This window comes from Canis lupus, chromosome 4 (genome assembly GCF_011100685.1).
Source record: "Canis lupus familiaris isolate Mischka breed German Shepherd chromosome 4, alternate assembly UU_Cfam_GSD_1.0, whole genome shotgun sequence".
NCBI lineage: Eukaryota > Metazoa > Chordata > Mammalia > Carnivora > Canidae > Canis > Canis lupus.
In genome coordinates this window covers 24,786,659-24,802,792 of record NC_049225.1, presented here as the reverse complement: position 1 = coordinate 24,802,792, position 16,134 = coordinate 24,786,659, and the positions used below count along the sequence as shown (strand labels likewise).

The 16,134-nt window shown below is 38.7% G+C and overlaps 1 protein-coding gene and 1 pseudogene across 20 annotated transcripts in view; one reads left to right on the top strand and one right to left on the bottom strand.

The window, feature by feature from the left end:
- The window catches only part of LOC111095487, a 62,619-nt pseudogene extending 59,381 nt beyond the window's left edge, over positions 1-3,238 (bottom strand).
- Positions 1-16,134, top strand: part of USP54 (ubiquitin specific peptidase 54) — a 121,940-nt gene that overhangs the window by 82,106 nt on the left and 23,700 nt on the right. For 17 of the 20 annotated variants that reach the window (XR_005357962.1, XM_038534345.1, XM_038534347.1 and 14 more), the window contains 11 exons: positions 438-551; positions 688-770; positions 1,192-1,297; positions 1,410-1,556; positions 3,182-3,331; positions 5,110-5,278; positions 6,848-7,018; positions 10,712-10,843; positions 11,011-11,391; positions 11,626-11,857; positions 13,822-13,955. Coding sequence is in view for 19 of the 20 variants with exons in the window: in XM_038534345.1 (XP_038390273.1) it covers positions 438-551; positions 688-770; positions 1,192-1,297; positions 1,410-1,556; positions 3,182-3,331; positions 5,110-5,278; positions 6,848-7,018; positions 10,712-10,843; positions 11,011-11,391; positions 11,626-11,857; positions 13,822-13,955 (1,819 nt within the window). In the remaining variant the exon portion in view is untranslated. The remainder of the gene's footprint in view (positions 1-437; positions 552-687; positions 771-1,191; positions 1,298-1,409; positions 1,557-3,181; positions 3,332-5,109; positions 5,279-6,847; positions 7,019-10,711; positions 10,844-11,010; positions 11,392-11,625; positions 11,858-13,821; positions 13,956-16,134) is intronic. The other 3 variants (XM_038534351.1, XM_038534353.1, XM_038534352.1) reach the window with 1 other exon arrangement.

Below are 16,134 nucleotides of genomic sequence, written 5' to 3'. Positions count from 1 at the left end.
GGTAAGGCTATAAAAGAATAATGTGAGGGAATCTTCTAATGTAATGGAACAGTTTTCTATCTTGATTGGGATATTTGTTATATAACTCTATACATGTGATAAAATTGCATAGAGTTATACACATAAGTATAAAACTAGTGAAATCTAAACTCTGTAGATTGTATTGATGTCCATTTTCTGGTTTGGTTATTGTATTATAGTTATGTAAGATGTTCCATTGGAGGAAATTGGGTAAAGGGTATGTGAACCTCCTACACAATTTTTTTTAAACTTCCTGTGAATTTGTAATTATTTCAAATTAAACACTTTTTAAAAAAATCAGAGGTATTCTTACCTTTCAAGAGGATTACTGTTTCTCTGAGTAAACTGCCTACCAATATGTGTATTTTTTTCTATTAAGTATCATTGATATATTGCTTTTGTTCTTTCCCTGTTAGGAAAACCTCCTGATGAGAATTCACTTCCACATTGCTGATGAAACCAAAGAGGATATATGTACTGCCCAGCACTGCATCTCCCACCAGAAATTTGCAATGACATTGTTTGAACAGGTGAACCTTATCTCTATCTTCATTACTTCTTTTCTTCTTCAAGAAGAAACAAATGCTGGGATGTAGGGTATTAGATGGGTGCCAAAACAATTAATGATTGTGGCTGCTTCATTTTGCTTTTTTACTCTGGGCCCAGTGTGTGTGTACTAGCTGTGGTGCCACTTCTGATCCACTGCCTTTCATCCAGATGGTGCATTACATCTCCACTACTTCCCTTTGGTGAGTCTTAAAGTGTTCTCTGTACCCTTGGGTACTCCTTAAGTGATTGAGTTTTAACTGATGGCATCCAAATAGCTTATATTTTTATTGCTAAGACTATGCAATAAACTATGAACTCAGAACAATAACTAAAATAACCTTTGTTTTTTCCTCCTTTCCCAACCATCTCCTTTTCTTAGGTTCAGTTCTGGTCAGCAAGGTGGGAGGTGAAATGAATTCTTTGAGCTTTAGATTTTGGAACAGGCAGAAGTGCTTATTGTGTTTGGGACACTAAAGCTGGTCAGGACAAGGGGTTTTGGTATAGTGGGCAGTGGAAGAAAATCAAACTTGTGAGTTAGGAGTTTGCATAAATAATCTATTTGATTTAGTTATAACTCTGCATAACTCCTGCCATCATTCCCTTCCATTCCCCATCTTGAAGCAATCAGGCTATTTGTATGCTGGAAAGACGAGAAAAACCCTCACCAAGCATGTTTGGTGAGCTGCTGCAAAATGCCAGCACCATGGGGGATCTGCGGAACTGTCCGGTGAGTTAAGTCAGAGGTAGGGCTCAGAGTGGGGAGGGGAACCCTGGGATTAGTGGAATTTAGGCAGAGCCAGTGGGAAACATTTCAAACTAGTTTTATATATGTATTTCAGAGCAACTGTGGAGAAAGGATTCGGATTCGCCGTGTGTTGATGAATGCACCACAGATTATCACAATTGGGCTGGTATGGGACTCTGACCACTCAGACTTGGCAGAGGATGTCATTCACAGCCTGGGTACCTGCCTTAAGCTGGGTGATGTGAGTATTAGTTACCTTTATATCTATCTGACTTAAGAGTTCTTATGTCTTAGTATTACTGCTTAAGGGCAGTGAACACTAAACACAAAGGTATGTCCTAGATGACAAATATTACAGGGTTTTGGACAAATACTTGTTATATGTGTACACATACATGTGCATGAAAGTACCTGCTCACATACCTCCTTTGGGTAGGTGGCATAGGCTTTTTAGAAAAAAATGGGATGACATTGGCCTTGAAAGACAGAATGGGCAGAGCGTGGCTACTAATAAAAGTCAAGCAATTTATAGAGTTCTTGTGTACCCTACTCATGGTTTGTTTATACCAGTGTAGAGTGAGGAGGTGTATTCAACTATAGGTGTAATAAGGTCAAAGTAGTGAGCAATCCTAACTAGAGCTGTGATGGGAGGTGAAGGGGTAAAGGTTAGTGACCTGAGTTTCACAATACAAAATTTACTGTGAGGAACCATTGTCTGTTGAGAAGGTAATGAAGTAGCTTGAAAGAGAATATAGTGGTTTAGTGGTTTTCTGTGGATCTATTCAGGGGAATAGGGGGAAAGACTTCAAGTCTGGGATCCTTAACCTTATTAGCTCCATGCTCTAGTATAGGTACAGCCAGTGTTTTCCTTCAGTTCAAGAGAAGAGCCAGAAATTCTGTGGTTTCTTTTCTACTGGTTTCTTTCTTTTCCAGTCTTGTGACTAAGGAGATCCCTTGTCATTCTTTAATGTCACTAAGCCATGACTGAGAATAAATGAACTGTCTGGGGTCTTATTTTAGGTCTCCTTCCCAAGTAATCTCTGACATGAATAAGTTATGCATAAGTAAATCTCCTTTTTCTAAATTTCTATAGTCTACGTCTTCTTTATGGTTCCCTTGTTTTATTTTTATAATGATTTTCTCATTCACATAAGTTTCTCAGGGCAAACATCCTTTTCATCAAATTTTTTCGTATGTCTCTTAGATCTTGGGCAGCCCAATGGCTCAGCGGTTTAGTGCTGCCTTCAGCCCAGGGCCTGATCCTGGGGATCCGGGATTGAGTCCCACATCGGGCTCCCTGCATGGAGCCTGCTTCTCTTTCTGCCTGTGTCTCTGCCTCTCTCTCTCTCTCTCTCTCTCTCTGTCTCTCATGAATAAATAAATAAAATCTTAAAAAAAAAAAAAAGAACTTAAGGCAGTGCTAGATGTCTACGAATTGAAATGCTGATAACCAGCATGGTGGTATTGCCCCTCCTAAGAGCATTTTTACCCCTTAGTTAGGGTCTCCACAGGAAATTTATATTTGTGATACCAGTTGATAAATAACTTTTGAAACTTGGGTGTTTTGTTTTTGTTTTGTTTTGTATTTTCAACTTTCTTGGCTCCTCTATAAGCACCAGCAATAAAATATTATTGAAAGTATGAAGAAACATCACTACCTTACCAGTTTACCAGCTACTATCTGTCTTGCTTTTCCCTACATTTTGTCTTTTTAGGATAATTTCTGATGATTAATATGGACTAGAAAAAATTTTAGACTGAATATTGGAGAAGGAAGTCAATACCTTAATAAGAAATGATGGAGTCTACTGAGAGATGATGTAAGAGGGTTGAGTGACTTTTTTCTATTCTCTTCTTTCCTCACAGCTGTTTTTCAGAGTGACAGATGACCGGGCCAAGCAGTCTGAACTGTACTTAGTAGGAATGATCTGTTACTATGGCAAACATTATTCTACATTCTTTTTCCAAACAAAGATCCGCAAATGGATGTATTTTGATGATGCTCATGTCAAGGAGGTAGGAATATTCAAGCCCTTCTTGAAGGTTTGGAGACTGCAACAAAAAACTAAGGATAACTACTTGTCTTCTTGTTTTCAGTGTTTATTTTCATAATTTTGATGTCTATTTACTAATCTACCTGTTGAAATTATGAGAGTACCAGTCTTACCTTCTCCAGTAGATGACAAGTTCCTTAAAGATAGGATCAGTGTATTTTATTATTTTCTGTGAGTCTTCTCACCATGCAGTCAGCACAGTTCTGTGTTTATAGTTGGCAAAGTGATTTTTTTTTTATTTTTTTATTTTTTTAAAATATTTATTTATTTATGATAGTCACACACACACACAGAGAGAGGCAGAGACACAGGCAGAGGGAGAAGCAGGCTCCATGCACCGGGAGCCCGACGTGGGATTCGATCCCGGGTCTCCAGGATCGCGCCCTGGGCCAAAGGCAGGCGCCAAACCGCTGCGCCACCCAGGGATCCCTGATTTTTTGAAAATATCTTAATTGGTTGATTTGAGCGAGGACAGTACTGATGCTTCAAATTAGGTTAGAAGGTTAGCATGAAGTTCAGAATTTCAGACTTGGAGTTATCAGTGAGTAATACTTTGTCCCAGAGCAGCTACAAATTATTCTCTGATTGTTACCTCCCTAAAATGCCTTAACATGTTTTGGGGATAGTATAGGGGGAAAAATGGGGCTATGATGGTATTTAAAGCTGGAAACTTGTTACTATCTAAATCTGTGACTGAAGTAGTTAAGGTGATCTGGGTGAGTTTAGGAAGCTTCTTGAGATATGGTTAGCAGCTAGGAGACTCCTGATTGTAGTTTACACCAGTCTGTGGATATTAAGCAGTGTCTTATACAAATAGTAAAGTCTGACAATTTCTTGATTGTCCATCTCTTTTTAGCTGTTGTAGTTTTGGGCAATTTGTATGAATCGCTTGAGCTTTAGTATTTTTATTTAAAACATAATATTTATATTAAATAAGATTTGTAAGTAAAAAGGATACCTGTATTAGTTAAAATAATAACTTAGTTATAAATTTGATGAACATCTGTTATGAAATAAGCACCATACTGGTTGTTCGACTTTCAAGAGCACTCCATCTCAGAATGTGATTGGTTCAAGTTTAAGAGGTGAGTTTAGAGATTTAATTGGATTGTTCTTTTCACGGCTCTTCTGTCACTCTTTTCCATTCTTTGGCAGTGCTGAATCCAGCTCAAAGCTATGGCCTAGGCTCAGCTGTCTATTCTAAGCAGTTTGACATTTTATGTCCTGCCATGTGTGAACTCTGAAATGGATTGTCGCTTATTCTAGGGCAGTCTGTGAGAGTTTCTGCTTGCTCTTTAGCTTCATAAAAGTGATTTTAATATTTAGGAGAAAATTATATAATTTATAGAATGGCAGAATTGCAAGTTTCAAGCAAGGGCTTTAATCTGTGAAAAGAAATTGATCACCAAGGCAGCTGAAGTCCCCTCACAGCATATTCACCTTTGAGAACTTTTATTTATATTTCACAACTGAATTGATGTTTCACAGGAATAAAAGTAATTTTATTCATCATTCCTGTCTTACAGGGTTTTATTGCTTTCTGAAAGGATTTAACAACAACAAAAAAAGATTTAACAAAATTTTCGTGAAATTTAGGTCTAAGGTCTCTTTTGTGATCTTTTTACTCAATTCTTGTCTTTTTATCTTTTGTATTTCTTTAGAAAAACAGAGTAGAAAGATATGTTTTAATGTGGATATGAAATATAACTGTCATGTTTTTCTGATTGTTTTCTGGTTCAGATTGGACCCAAGTGGAAGGATGTGGTAACCAAATGCATCAAGGGGCATTATCAGCCTTTGCTACTGCTTTATGCAGACCCCCAGGGTACCCCTGTGTCCACCCAGGACCTGCCTCCCCAAGTTGAGTTCCAGTCTTACAGCAGGACGTGCTATGATAGTGAAGATTCAGGTGAGCAATCTTTACCTCTTTACCTCTTCCTTCTTCCTTCCAATGTGATCACTGGACAGTTAGGACTCATACTTAATCATGAGCCTAGCACATAATCTATCTTGTAGAAAGAGGATCCATTAGAGATAGAAGTGCCAACTCGTGCTGAAGCCCAAGGTATGCCAGGCTTTGCTTCTGTCAGCCTTCAAGAGTGTGTTGCCTAAGTCACCTGGCCCTGATTCAAAAGTGAGAAGGCAATTAGGTTGATTTAGACTGAAATAAGAAGTTTTTGAGAGAGACTCAATGTTTAACCTTCTAATATTAGTAAAGATGACTGATTCAATTTAACAGTGACTTCATTGAATCGTTAAGACCAAGAAAAATAATTTTTTTTGTAGAAAAAACTACAAAACTAGTCATTTTGGGATAAGAGTTTTTTGTTTTAAAATGCCAAGTGTAGGGATCCCTGGGTGGCGCAGCGGTTTGGCGCCTGCCTTTGGCCCAGGGCGCGATCCTGGGGACTCGGGATCGAATCCCATGTCAGGCTCCCAGTGCATGGAGCCTGCTTCTCCCTCTGCCTATGTCTCTGCCTCTCTCTCTCACTGTGTGCCTATCATAAATAAAAAAAATAAAAAATAAAAAAAAAATAAAATAAAATGCCAAGTGTAGTAGTAATATTCCTCGGCCTGTGAAGCAGTTTTTCACTTCTAATTTGATTGTTTGTAATGTAAATCATGTTTTCCTGTAGAAATAATTTGTAGCTTCATGGCTAACGTCACAGGCTAGCCCATAGAGGCTTATGATATATTAGAAATATAACCCTAATGATTTTGGCTTGATTTCTGAAAAGGAGGAAAAGAAATATTATTTTCCTCTTCTAGATCTAGGACTGTCCTGGAGTATAATTTTGAAAGAGAAGACGCTTGTCCTTGGAATTTTTTTCCTTCCCTTTTGTACCTTCCTCTTGCTTGATACCTGGTGTTCTTCCCAGCTTTGTACCTACCCAGACCTGCTCTACTTTTTCTCCCTTCAATCAAACTCCCATTTCCACTGTTGTGCTTATCTCAGCAAGTCATTCAGAGGAAATTAATCTGATTGAACTAATCTACTCTAAAGTATAAATAATAGCCCCATAATTTCTCAGATAAAGAATGCTTACAATGTCAATTAAATTTTTTAAAGTGGCATTTCTGGCAGTATAGGACAAAAATTATGGGATGGGAAGCAACTGGTTATGTATGCCAGGTCGGCCTGGGACTCTCCATCTAAATAGATCTTACTTTTCACAACTTTTTCCTTTCTTCCACTTTTCCCCATAGGTTTTCTAAAAGCCCCACAGTTTTTCACAGTGGCAGGCAAAGTGAGGGCTTCAGCAAGGTAGGGGCAGGAATGGGAGGAATTGTTTGTATGTCTGGGTTTATCTGAAGTTGGGTGTTGGGAAGAATGGCTCTGGTATATCCTTCTCACCCTTCCATCTAGGAAGTTCTTGCCTTATGGACCTTTGTTGCCATCCAACTCTCTTCGCCTTCTCTCTGTCACTGTCCTTTTCTCTTTCCTTACTTTTGCATATGTGTCTCCTCCTTCCCTCAGGGAGGGAGCCCTCCATCTCAAGTGACACTCGAACCGATTCTTCAACGGAGAGCTATCCCTACAAACACTCCCACCACGAGTCTGTGGTCAGTCACTTCTCTTCTGATTCTCAGGGGACAGTCATCTATAATGTGGAGAATGATTCCACGTCTCAGAGCAGTCGGGACACAGGTAGGGAGTTATGTAGTGGACTCTGCTTGCCTGATTCAGTTCTTGCATAGAGATTCTCCCAAGAAAAAGAAGCTGGGGCAAGTCAGAAATGTTTGCCATGCAAAGGGAGAAAGGCCCAGAACTTGGGTAATTGGGTGGCATGAAAAGAAACAACACAACTCTGAATGAATGATGATATTCCATTGCACATATTCCTCTCAACGCCAGCATGTGAATAAGGATGATTGTAATATGATTATTGATGTGATTATTTATCCCAAAATCTGCTTTTTTTTTTTTCTGCTGTATTCTTCATTCCTATCCTTCTCATAGTATTTCAGTAAGCCTTTGTTGTCTTGCACCTCATCATGTTTTCATGCTAGACTTTATCTCAAGCAGGCGGCTTTGAGACAAGGGGCATATTTATGGGTATGGGACACTTGCTCATCACTTTGCTGGGCTTCCTGAAGGACAGGAAAGCAAACGAAAGAAAGCTAGCCTGTTTGTTATTGTGAGTTCCACGCAGAGGACATTCTCAAACTGTTCTGTTAGTCTGTAGAAGAATGTGTTGTCAGTGGAAAAAACTAATACAGGACATAAAAGGAAGAACAGTGAGTGATTCACTGCTGAGATGAAAAGTTTATCACTTAATGTATATAACAGTGCCCATACTCTTAGAGACTTGGGAATTAGTGAGCTCATGGCTTTAGATTGGTGGTTCATACTCTTTGCTTGGCTTTTTTTTTTTTTAAGTTTCTATTTAAATTCCAGCTGTTAATGTACAGTATAATATGAGCTTCAGGTGTATAGTATAGTGATTCAGCGCTTGTCATACAATACCCTGTGCCCATCACAAGTGCACTCCTTAATCCACATTAAAGAGATCACTATTTCCCACATCCACCCCCCTCCCACCTCCTCTCTGGTAACCATCAGTTTGCTCTCTTCAGTTAAGACTGTTTCTTGGTTTGTCTCTCTTTTTTCCCCCTTTACTCATTTGTTTTGTTTTTTAAATTCCTCATGTGAGTGAAATCATATGGTGTTTGTCTTTCTCTGACTGATTTATTTCATTTGGCATAATATTCTTTAGTACCATCCATGTCATTGCAAAGGACCAGATTTATTCTTTTTTATGACTTAGTAATATTCCATAATATCCAGCAGGTAAAGAAGATATGGTGTGTGTATGTGTGTATGTATATGTATAAATGATTGTGTGTATGTATTTATCATAATCACAATCATATATCACATATCATAAATGTGTGTGTATATACACATCATATATACACGTATGTACATGTGTATTATATATACACACAATCATACACACACACGTGATATACCATATCTTCTTTATCCATTCGTCAGTTATGCTGTTTCCATAATTTGGCTATTATACAGGATGCTGCTATAAACATCCGGGTCCATGTATTCCTTTGAATTAGTATTTTTATATTAAAAATAAAAAAGGGAAATTTAAACATTTTCGAAAGTATACAGAATAGTAAATACTGCCCCTCCATGGATTCCTTGCCTAGTATCAGTAATTATAACTTATGGCCAGTCTAGTTTTATCTGTACTTCTACCTACTTACCCCACTCCTGGATTATTTTGAATTGAATTCCAGTTATTATTTCACCTTTTCCATAAGTATTTTTTGTATGTACCTCTAAAGCAGGAAATCACTTTTATTTTAATTTAATTTCATTTAATTTTTATTTTATTTTATTTTATTTTATTTTATTTTATTTTTTTTAGGAAATCACTTTTAAACATCATTATTAGGGGATCTCTGGGTGGCTCAGCGGTTTGGCACCTGCCTTTGGCCCAGGGTACAATCCTGGAGTCCCGGGATCGAGTTCTGCGTCGGGCTCCCGGCCTGGAGCCTGCTTCTCTCCCTCCTCCTGTGTCTCTGCCTCTCTCTCTCTCTATATATATATATATATCATGAATAAATAAATAAATCTTAAAAAAAATCATTATCATGCTTAAAAATATTAATAGTTCCTAAAAACCATGCATAACCAATAATTATTGAAATACACAAATATCTTATAAGTGTCACAATTTTTTAATGGTTTTGTGTGCTTGATTCCAAATTCAAGTGAGGTCTACGCATTGGGACGGATTGATAAGTCTTTTATATTTCTTTTAAACTATAGGTTTCTCCTCTATTTTTTCCTTGAAGCTGATTGTTGAACAACTAGGTAGTTTTTGTCCTATAGATTCCCCACATTCTAAAGTTTGCTGATAGTATTATAGTAGCATGTTTCTCTATTCTGTGTTTCTTGTAAATTGGCAGTTGGATCTAGAGGTTTGGTCAGATTCATGTTTGATTTATTTTGATAACTGTTGCATAGATGTCTGCTGCAAAGTATGATATTTTTTAAGACTGTATTTATGAAACTGAATAAAAAAAGAAGCCAAATAACAGGATAAACAAGGCTTATTTTCTAGGAGAGTCAGGTTTATGTTAATAGTTTGTGAATGGCTGGGGGCCAGGGAGCATGCTCCCATTGGTACATTTGCAGATTTAGTTGCTCCAAGTGACTTCCTCCTTTCTTAAATATTTCTTTTGGACCCAAGGTAACAAAGGACCAGATAAAAGCAATAAAATATTACATTGGTAATTTATTGAAAATAGGTAGCCATCTCACTATACTGCTGATACCTGAATATGTACAAAAATTTTCATATACTAAAATATGAAAACAAATTAGCTCTTGGTACCTTTGAGAACCTAAAGGGTTTTCTCTAAACCTGTTTTCTTGTTTAATTCACCATTGGCTTCCAGCAGTTTAGATGATTATATTCTTTAGAATCTGACCTTTGCTTTTATCAAATCATACATTTCCATCATGGGGGCATGAAGCAGAACACGTTATATAAAAGAGCCTATACCTCCTGGGCTTCCCAGCGATTGGGTGAAGCCAAGTTCAGTACAGCACTCTTTGGGGACGGGACTGAGGATTATTCAAAGTTCAAGTGTCCTTTTAAATGATTCACATTTAGGGTGCCTGGGTGGCTCATTTTGTTAAGCATCTGCCTTCAGCTCAGGTTATGTATGATCCCAGGGTCCGAGTCAGGGTCCCTGCTCAGCAGGGAGTCTGCTTCCTCTCCCTGTGCCAGTCCCCCTGCTTGTGTTCTCTTGCTTTCTCTCTGTCAAATCAATAAATCAATCTTTTAAAAAATGATTCACATTTAAGGACGGTTTAGAAATGAAAATTAAAGGTGCCCACAATCAGAGCAAAAGCTGGGGCACCTGGGATAATACCAGATGTAATAAAAATTAGGCTTTACTTGGTATGTGTTGCTAAATAAAAGGAAAGCTCTGTCTTTTATTTACGAGAGTGAAAATATGTTGATACGTGACATTTTTATGCAATCTTTAAAACTGTCACCTTTAAAAAATTACCAAGTAATGTGTCCTTCTGGGTCACCTGGAAAGATTATAAGCAGGATCAGGACTGGTAATTGTTCAGGAGACATTGTAAATTTGGAAGCCTCCATGAAATACTTGAGCTTCTCTACATTTATCTATTGAGAGCTTCCTGTTATACTTAAATCAGATGACCTTGGCCCCTATAGCTTCTGATTCATGGGTATACTAAATTAGTGGCATTGCTATGAATCCCAAAGGGAGATTAGATTCTTAAGAGTATGGAGGTCAGTCCCAGATACTAGCTTACCCCCATTCTTTGTTCTTTCAGGACACCTGACTGATAGTGAATGTAATCAGAAACTCACATCCAAGAAAGGGTCACTGATAGAACGCAAGAGGAGCTCTGGCCGCATTAGGAGGAGAGGTGATGAGCCACAGACCTCAGGGTACCACAGTGAAGGCAAGCCACTCTGCACTGTTTGTCTTTCTTCATTCACTCTGGTGAACTTGTGTCATACCACAGACTGACTTTTCCTTCCTGATCAAAGTGCTGTCCTTGCTTTCACACTTTGGGGTCTGGGTATCCATTTTAAGCATTTATATTTGTTTAATTCTTTGTGTTTTTAGGAGAAACACTGAAAGAGAAGCAGGCTCCTAGGAATGCCTCTAAACCATCCAGCAGCACCAATAGACTAAGGGATTTCAAAGAGACAGTCAGCAATATGATTCACAACAGACCATCCCTGGCTTCTCAGACCAACCTAGGATCTCCCTGTGTAGGGAAGGGAGGAGACCAGACTGACAAAAAGCCTCCTAGGAACCTGTCTTTACACTCTCGTGATTGGGAAGTAGAGAGTACCAGCAGTGAGTCAAAATCCAGTTCTTCTAGCAAGTATCGTCCAACGTGGAGACCCAAACGAGAGTCTCTGAATATTGACAGTATCTTTAGTAAGGACAAAAGGAAGCACTGTGGCTATACCCAGCTTAGCCCCTTTTCTGAAGATTCAGGTGAGGAGATAATTAGGGAAGAATTGGGTTTTTGAATAAAGTTGACTCATGTATTTAAAAAACCTGGATTTTTCTGGTAGACTCAGCAAGGTCCATTTTTATGCTGATGTTGAACCTTTTGGAGATAGGAGTTCAGTGAATGAGTAGCTAGCTGGAGGGAAGGGTTGGTTGTCTTAATTTGAGGCAGATGCTAAATCCACCTCCTTTTCCCTACTTGTCCTTTGATCGGGATAGCTAAAGAATTTACACCAGATGAACTAAACAAGCCACCTGCTTACAACATTAAAGCTAGTGGACCAAGCCCCCAGTGCAAGCCCTGGGGCCCAGCACGGCCAGGCTCTCACCTTTTAGAACAGCACCCTCGCCTAATACAGCGAATGGAATCTGGCTATGAGAGCAGTGAGAGGAACAGCAACAGCCCTGTCAGCCTGGATACAGCCCTGCCTGAGAGCTCCAGTGTCTGCAGGTATTGTTTGGCCTTTGAATAGTGGCATTGTCCCTTGCAGCAATGTGAGTCACCAGGAGGTTTTTCAACTCAGATAGGTGGAGTAATGGACTTTATTACCATTTTGTGAGCAAAATATTTTGCTTTATCAACTTTTTAAAAAAATGGAAATAAAGTTGATATACCATGTTATATTAGTTTTAGATGTATAATATAGTGGTTGAACAATCTGTATATTATATACTATGCTCACCACAATAAATGCCATTACCATCTGTCACCATGGAATATTATTACAATATCATTGATTGTATTCTCTGTGCTGTACTTTTCATGCCTGTGATGTATTTATTTTATAACTGGAAATTTGTACCTCTTAATCTCCCTCAGTTATTTCACCCTTCCCCCAACCTTTTTTCCCCTGGCAACCACCAGTTTGTTTCTGTATTTGTGATTCTCTTTCTGTTTTTTGTTTGCTCATTTGTTTTGATTCCACATAAAAGTGAAATCCTATATAGTATTTGTCTTTCTCTGTGACTTATTTCACTTAGCATAACAATTACCTCTGAGTCCACCCATGTTGTCATAAATGGCAAAATTTCATTCCCTTTTTATGGCTTAGTAATATTCCATTGTTTATATATACCTCATCTTCTTTATCTGTTCATCTCTTAATGGGCACTTAGGTTGCTTCCATTTCTTGGCTGTTGAAAATAATGCCACAATAAGCAAGGGGGATGCTCTGTCAACTTTCTATGGCAACAGCACCCTCTGCTGGAAGAAGGAGCAAAGACATTTGAGAAAGGAGAGAACTTATTATATGTAAAATAATTATTTAGTAAATAATGTGATGGAAAAATTAGTGAATCAAAACCTATAGTTCTATAATCAGAAAACAGAATAGTTGTTTATTTTTTCATTTAGGATAGATTCTTTTTTTTTAATTTATTTTTTATTGGTGTTCAACTTACCAACATACAGAATAACCCCCAGTGCCCGTCACCCATTCACTCCCACCCCCCGCCCTCCTCCCCTTCTACCACCCCTAGTTCATTTCCCAGAGTTAGCAGTCTTTACGTTCTGTCTCCCTTTCTGATATTTCCCACACATTTCTTCTCCCTTCCCTTATATTCCCTTTCACTATTATTTATATTCCCCAAATGAATGAGAACATATAATGTTTGTCCTTCTCCGATTGACTTACTTCACTCAGCGATTCTTTTTTTTTTAAGATTTATTTATTTATTTATTCATGATAGACATAGAGAGAGAGAGAGGCAGAGACACAGGAGGAGGGAGAAGCAGGCTCCATGCTGGGAGCCGATTCGGGACTTGATCCTGGGACTCCAGGATCACGCCCTGGGCCAAAGGCAGGCGCTAAACCGCTGAGCCACCCAGGGATCCCCTATACTCATTTTTTTAAGGGTCACAGGGTTTCTGTGTTTTATAAGCCAATGATATTTATAATTTAAGATAACACTGACAGTTCAATAGTGCTTATTGTACCCTGTTCATAGGGCCCAGTTTGCTTTATAAATTTCAGATCTTCATACATTGTTTCTACTGAATTGCCACAGAGGCAAGTTCCTTAACAGAGTTGCTGCTTTACAGAGTGATTTTATCTTCCACAAGGGTGATAATCACATCCTCATATTTTTCCCACTGCTTATCCTCTGGACACAGGACCCTGTTGAGTTTTACACATGAGAAGATGGCTACAAAGGTATAAGAAATAGGAAGGCAATACATATGAGAGCTTATATTTATTAATTCATTATAAGTTTTGTGTCAGACACTGCTAGATGCACAAAATGTGAATGAAGTGAGATAAGATGGGGGAACCACTTTCAGAAGTAATTTAACAGATTCTTTAATTGTATATTAGTTTGATGTTTTATTGTATTTTTTAGGGACTTTAGTCCTAGGAATGTTGTAAGTTATCACCCTTCCAATATTTTCACTACACTCTGGTTTATCTTTTGAAGGGATCCAAGTGCTAAGAAATCAGCTGGGTTGGCACCTTCCTGGCGTCACATCCCAAAGTCTCACAGCAGTAGTATCCTGGAGGCAGACTCCACAGCATCCAGGAGTAGCTGGACAAAGAATCTCCCCCTCTCAGGTAAGCAGAAAGACACTGGATTGGGAGTACTGGATTTGACTGCCAGTTCTATTTGGAAAATAGCCTTACATGAGCACATTTGAAGTTGGAGGACAGTTGTACTTAACGTTTTCCATCAGTATGTAAGTATGGAGGCATTTGAGCCATTCCATCTTTGGATTTATCTAGCTTTTGCTCTTTATCATGGCTTGCCTGATTATTCTTTCCAACTTAGGGATAGCCCTTGTGGGAACAAGAAGGAACAGAAATAGGGTGAACAGTGTCAGTAGCACCTGCATTACTAAGAAGAGTAAGTTCTGGGTTTTTTCCCCATGGTATAGAGGAAGCCTCATGGGAGTGGATTTCTTATTGTTTAGTTCTGTGAATTAAGATGACAAAAGGAGACATGAAGGCTATGGGCAAAACTGAGGAATAAGTAAGTCAAACCTATCCTTATTCCTGCCTCTATATTAGCCTGTCCAGTATCCTTGTTTTCTTTCCCTTCATGAGTGTGCCTTGTGTCCTCATACTCGCTCCCCTGTTTTTTGTTGTTGTTGCTGTTTTTTACAGAGAGTGCAGGCAGCAGGAGGGGTAGGGGGAGAGGGATAGAGGGAGAGGGCTTAAGCAGACTTTACACTGAGCTCAGAGCTCGATCTCACGACCCTGAGATCATGACCCGAGCTGAAACCAAGGGTCTGATGCTTACCCAAGTATACCATCCAGGGGCCCCTTGATCCTATCATTTTAGTCTGGCAGAGAGCAAAAAATTTATCTAATAATTTTCATCATTCTTTAAAATTTTTTTTTTAATTTTTATGTATTTATGATAGTCACAGAGAGAGAGAGAGAGGCAGAGACACAGGCAGAGGGAGAAGCAGGCTCCATGCACCGGGAGCCCGATGTGGGATTCGATCCCGGGTCTCCAGAATCGCGCCCTGGGCCAAAGGCAGGCACCAAACCGCTGCGCCACCCAGGGATCCCTCATCATTCTTTTAAAAAATTACAGGAGTAAAAATAAGTCCAATAATTTAGTAACCTGCCCTTTCCGTCTTCAGATTGAAGGAACCAGTATTATCATCAGGGTATATATTTTTTTACATTTTTTTCTATGCCTATACAAATATATAGATAAGCTTATTACCACCATTTTTTTTAATAAAATGAATTTATACTATATATATTATTCTGTCACTTGATTTTTCACTTAATTTAGACACCCTTTTAGATCTGTTTGGTTCCATCTATGAACATTTATAAAATTGAATTTTTACAAACCTTTTTTTTTTTTTTTTAAATTTATGATAGTCACACACACACAGAGAGAGAGAGAGGCAGAGACATAGGCAGAGGGAGAAGCAGGCTCCATGCACCGGGAGCCTGACGTGGGATTCGATCCCGGGTCTCCAGGATCGCGCCCTGGGCCAAAGGCAGGCGCCAAACCGCTGCGCCACCCAGCGATCCCTACAAACTCTTTTAAGATTTATTATCTTTAGAGAGAGGGGATCATGGGGAAGGGAGAGGGAGAGGGAGAGAGAATCTTAAGTAGACTCCATGCTGAGTTCAGAGTCTGACAGGGTGCTCAGTCTCTTGAACATGAGGTCATGATATGAGCCAAAATCAAGAGTCTGACTCTTAACCAAGTGAGCCACCCAGGCGCCTCTACAAACTCTTTTTTTACTGGAGAGTTGACACATCTCTTTAAAGAGATGTTGGAAGTTAAGGCTGAGAAATTGACTTGCTTGAAGCTTCCCAATGAGTTAGTGGCAACATGTAACTAAGAATGCTGTCTAATGGTTAAGATCATGGATCATGAATTTAACCTATATTTGACTTTAGTTCAGCTCTACCACTTACCATCTTTGTCACCTTGGGCAAATTTATTTATTTATTTATTCTCTTTGTGAATCCGTTTCTTCATTCCTAAAATATGGGCAATAGTAGTATCTACTTCAGAGGTTGTCATGAGAATTAAATGAAATAATATAGATAAAAGTGCTTAAAACTGTGCCCATCACATAGTAAGTGCTCAACAAATGTTAGTTTTCACATTGTTATTGTTGTAAAAAATCACTCAATAAATATTTTACCTTTGTCATCATTATCATCATTGTTATTATAGTTTATAGCCCAGATCTCACCCTGAATCTGACGTGGAAGGCACTATCCAAAGCATGAACTCCAAATTGAATCAAGAGTTCCA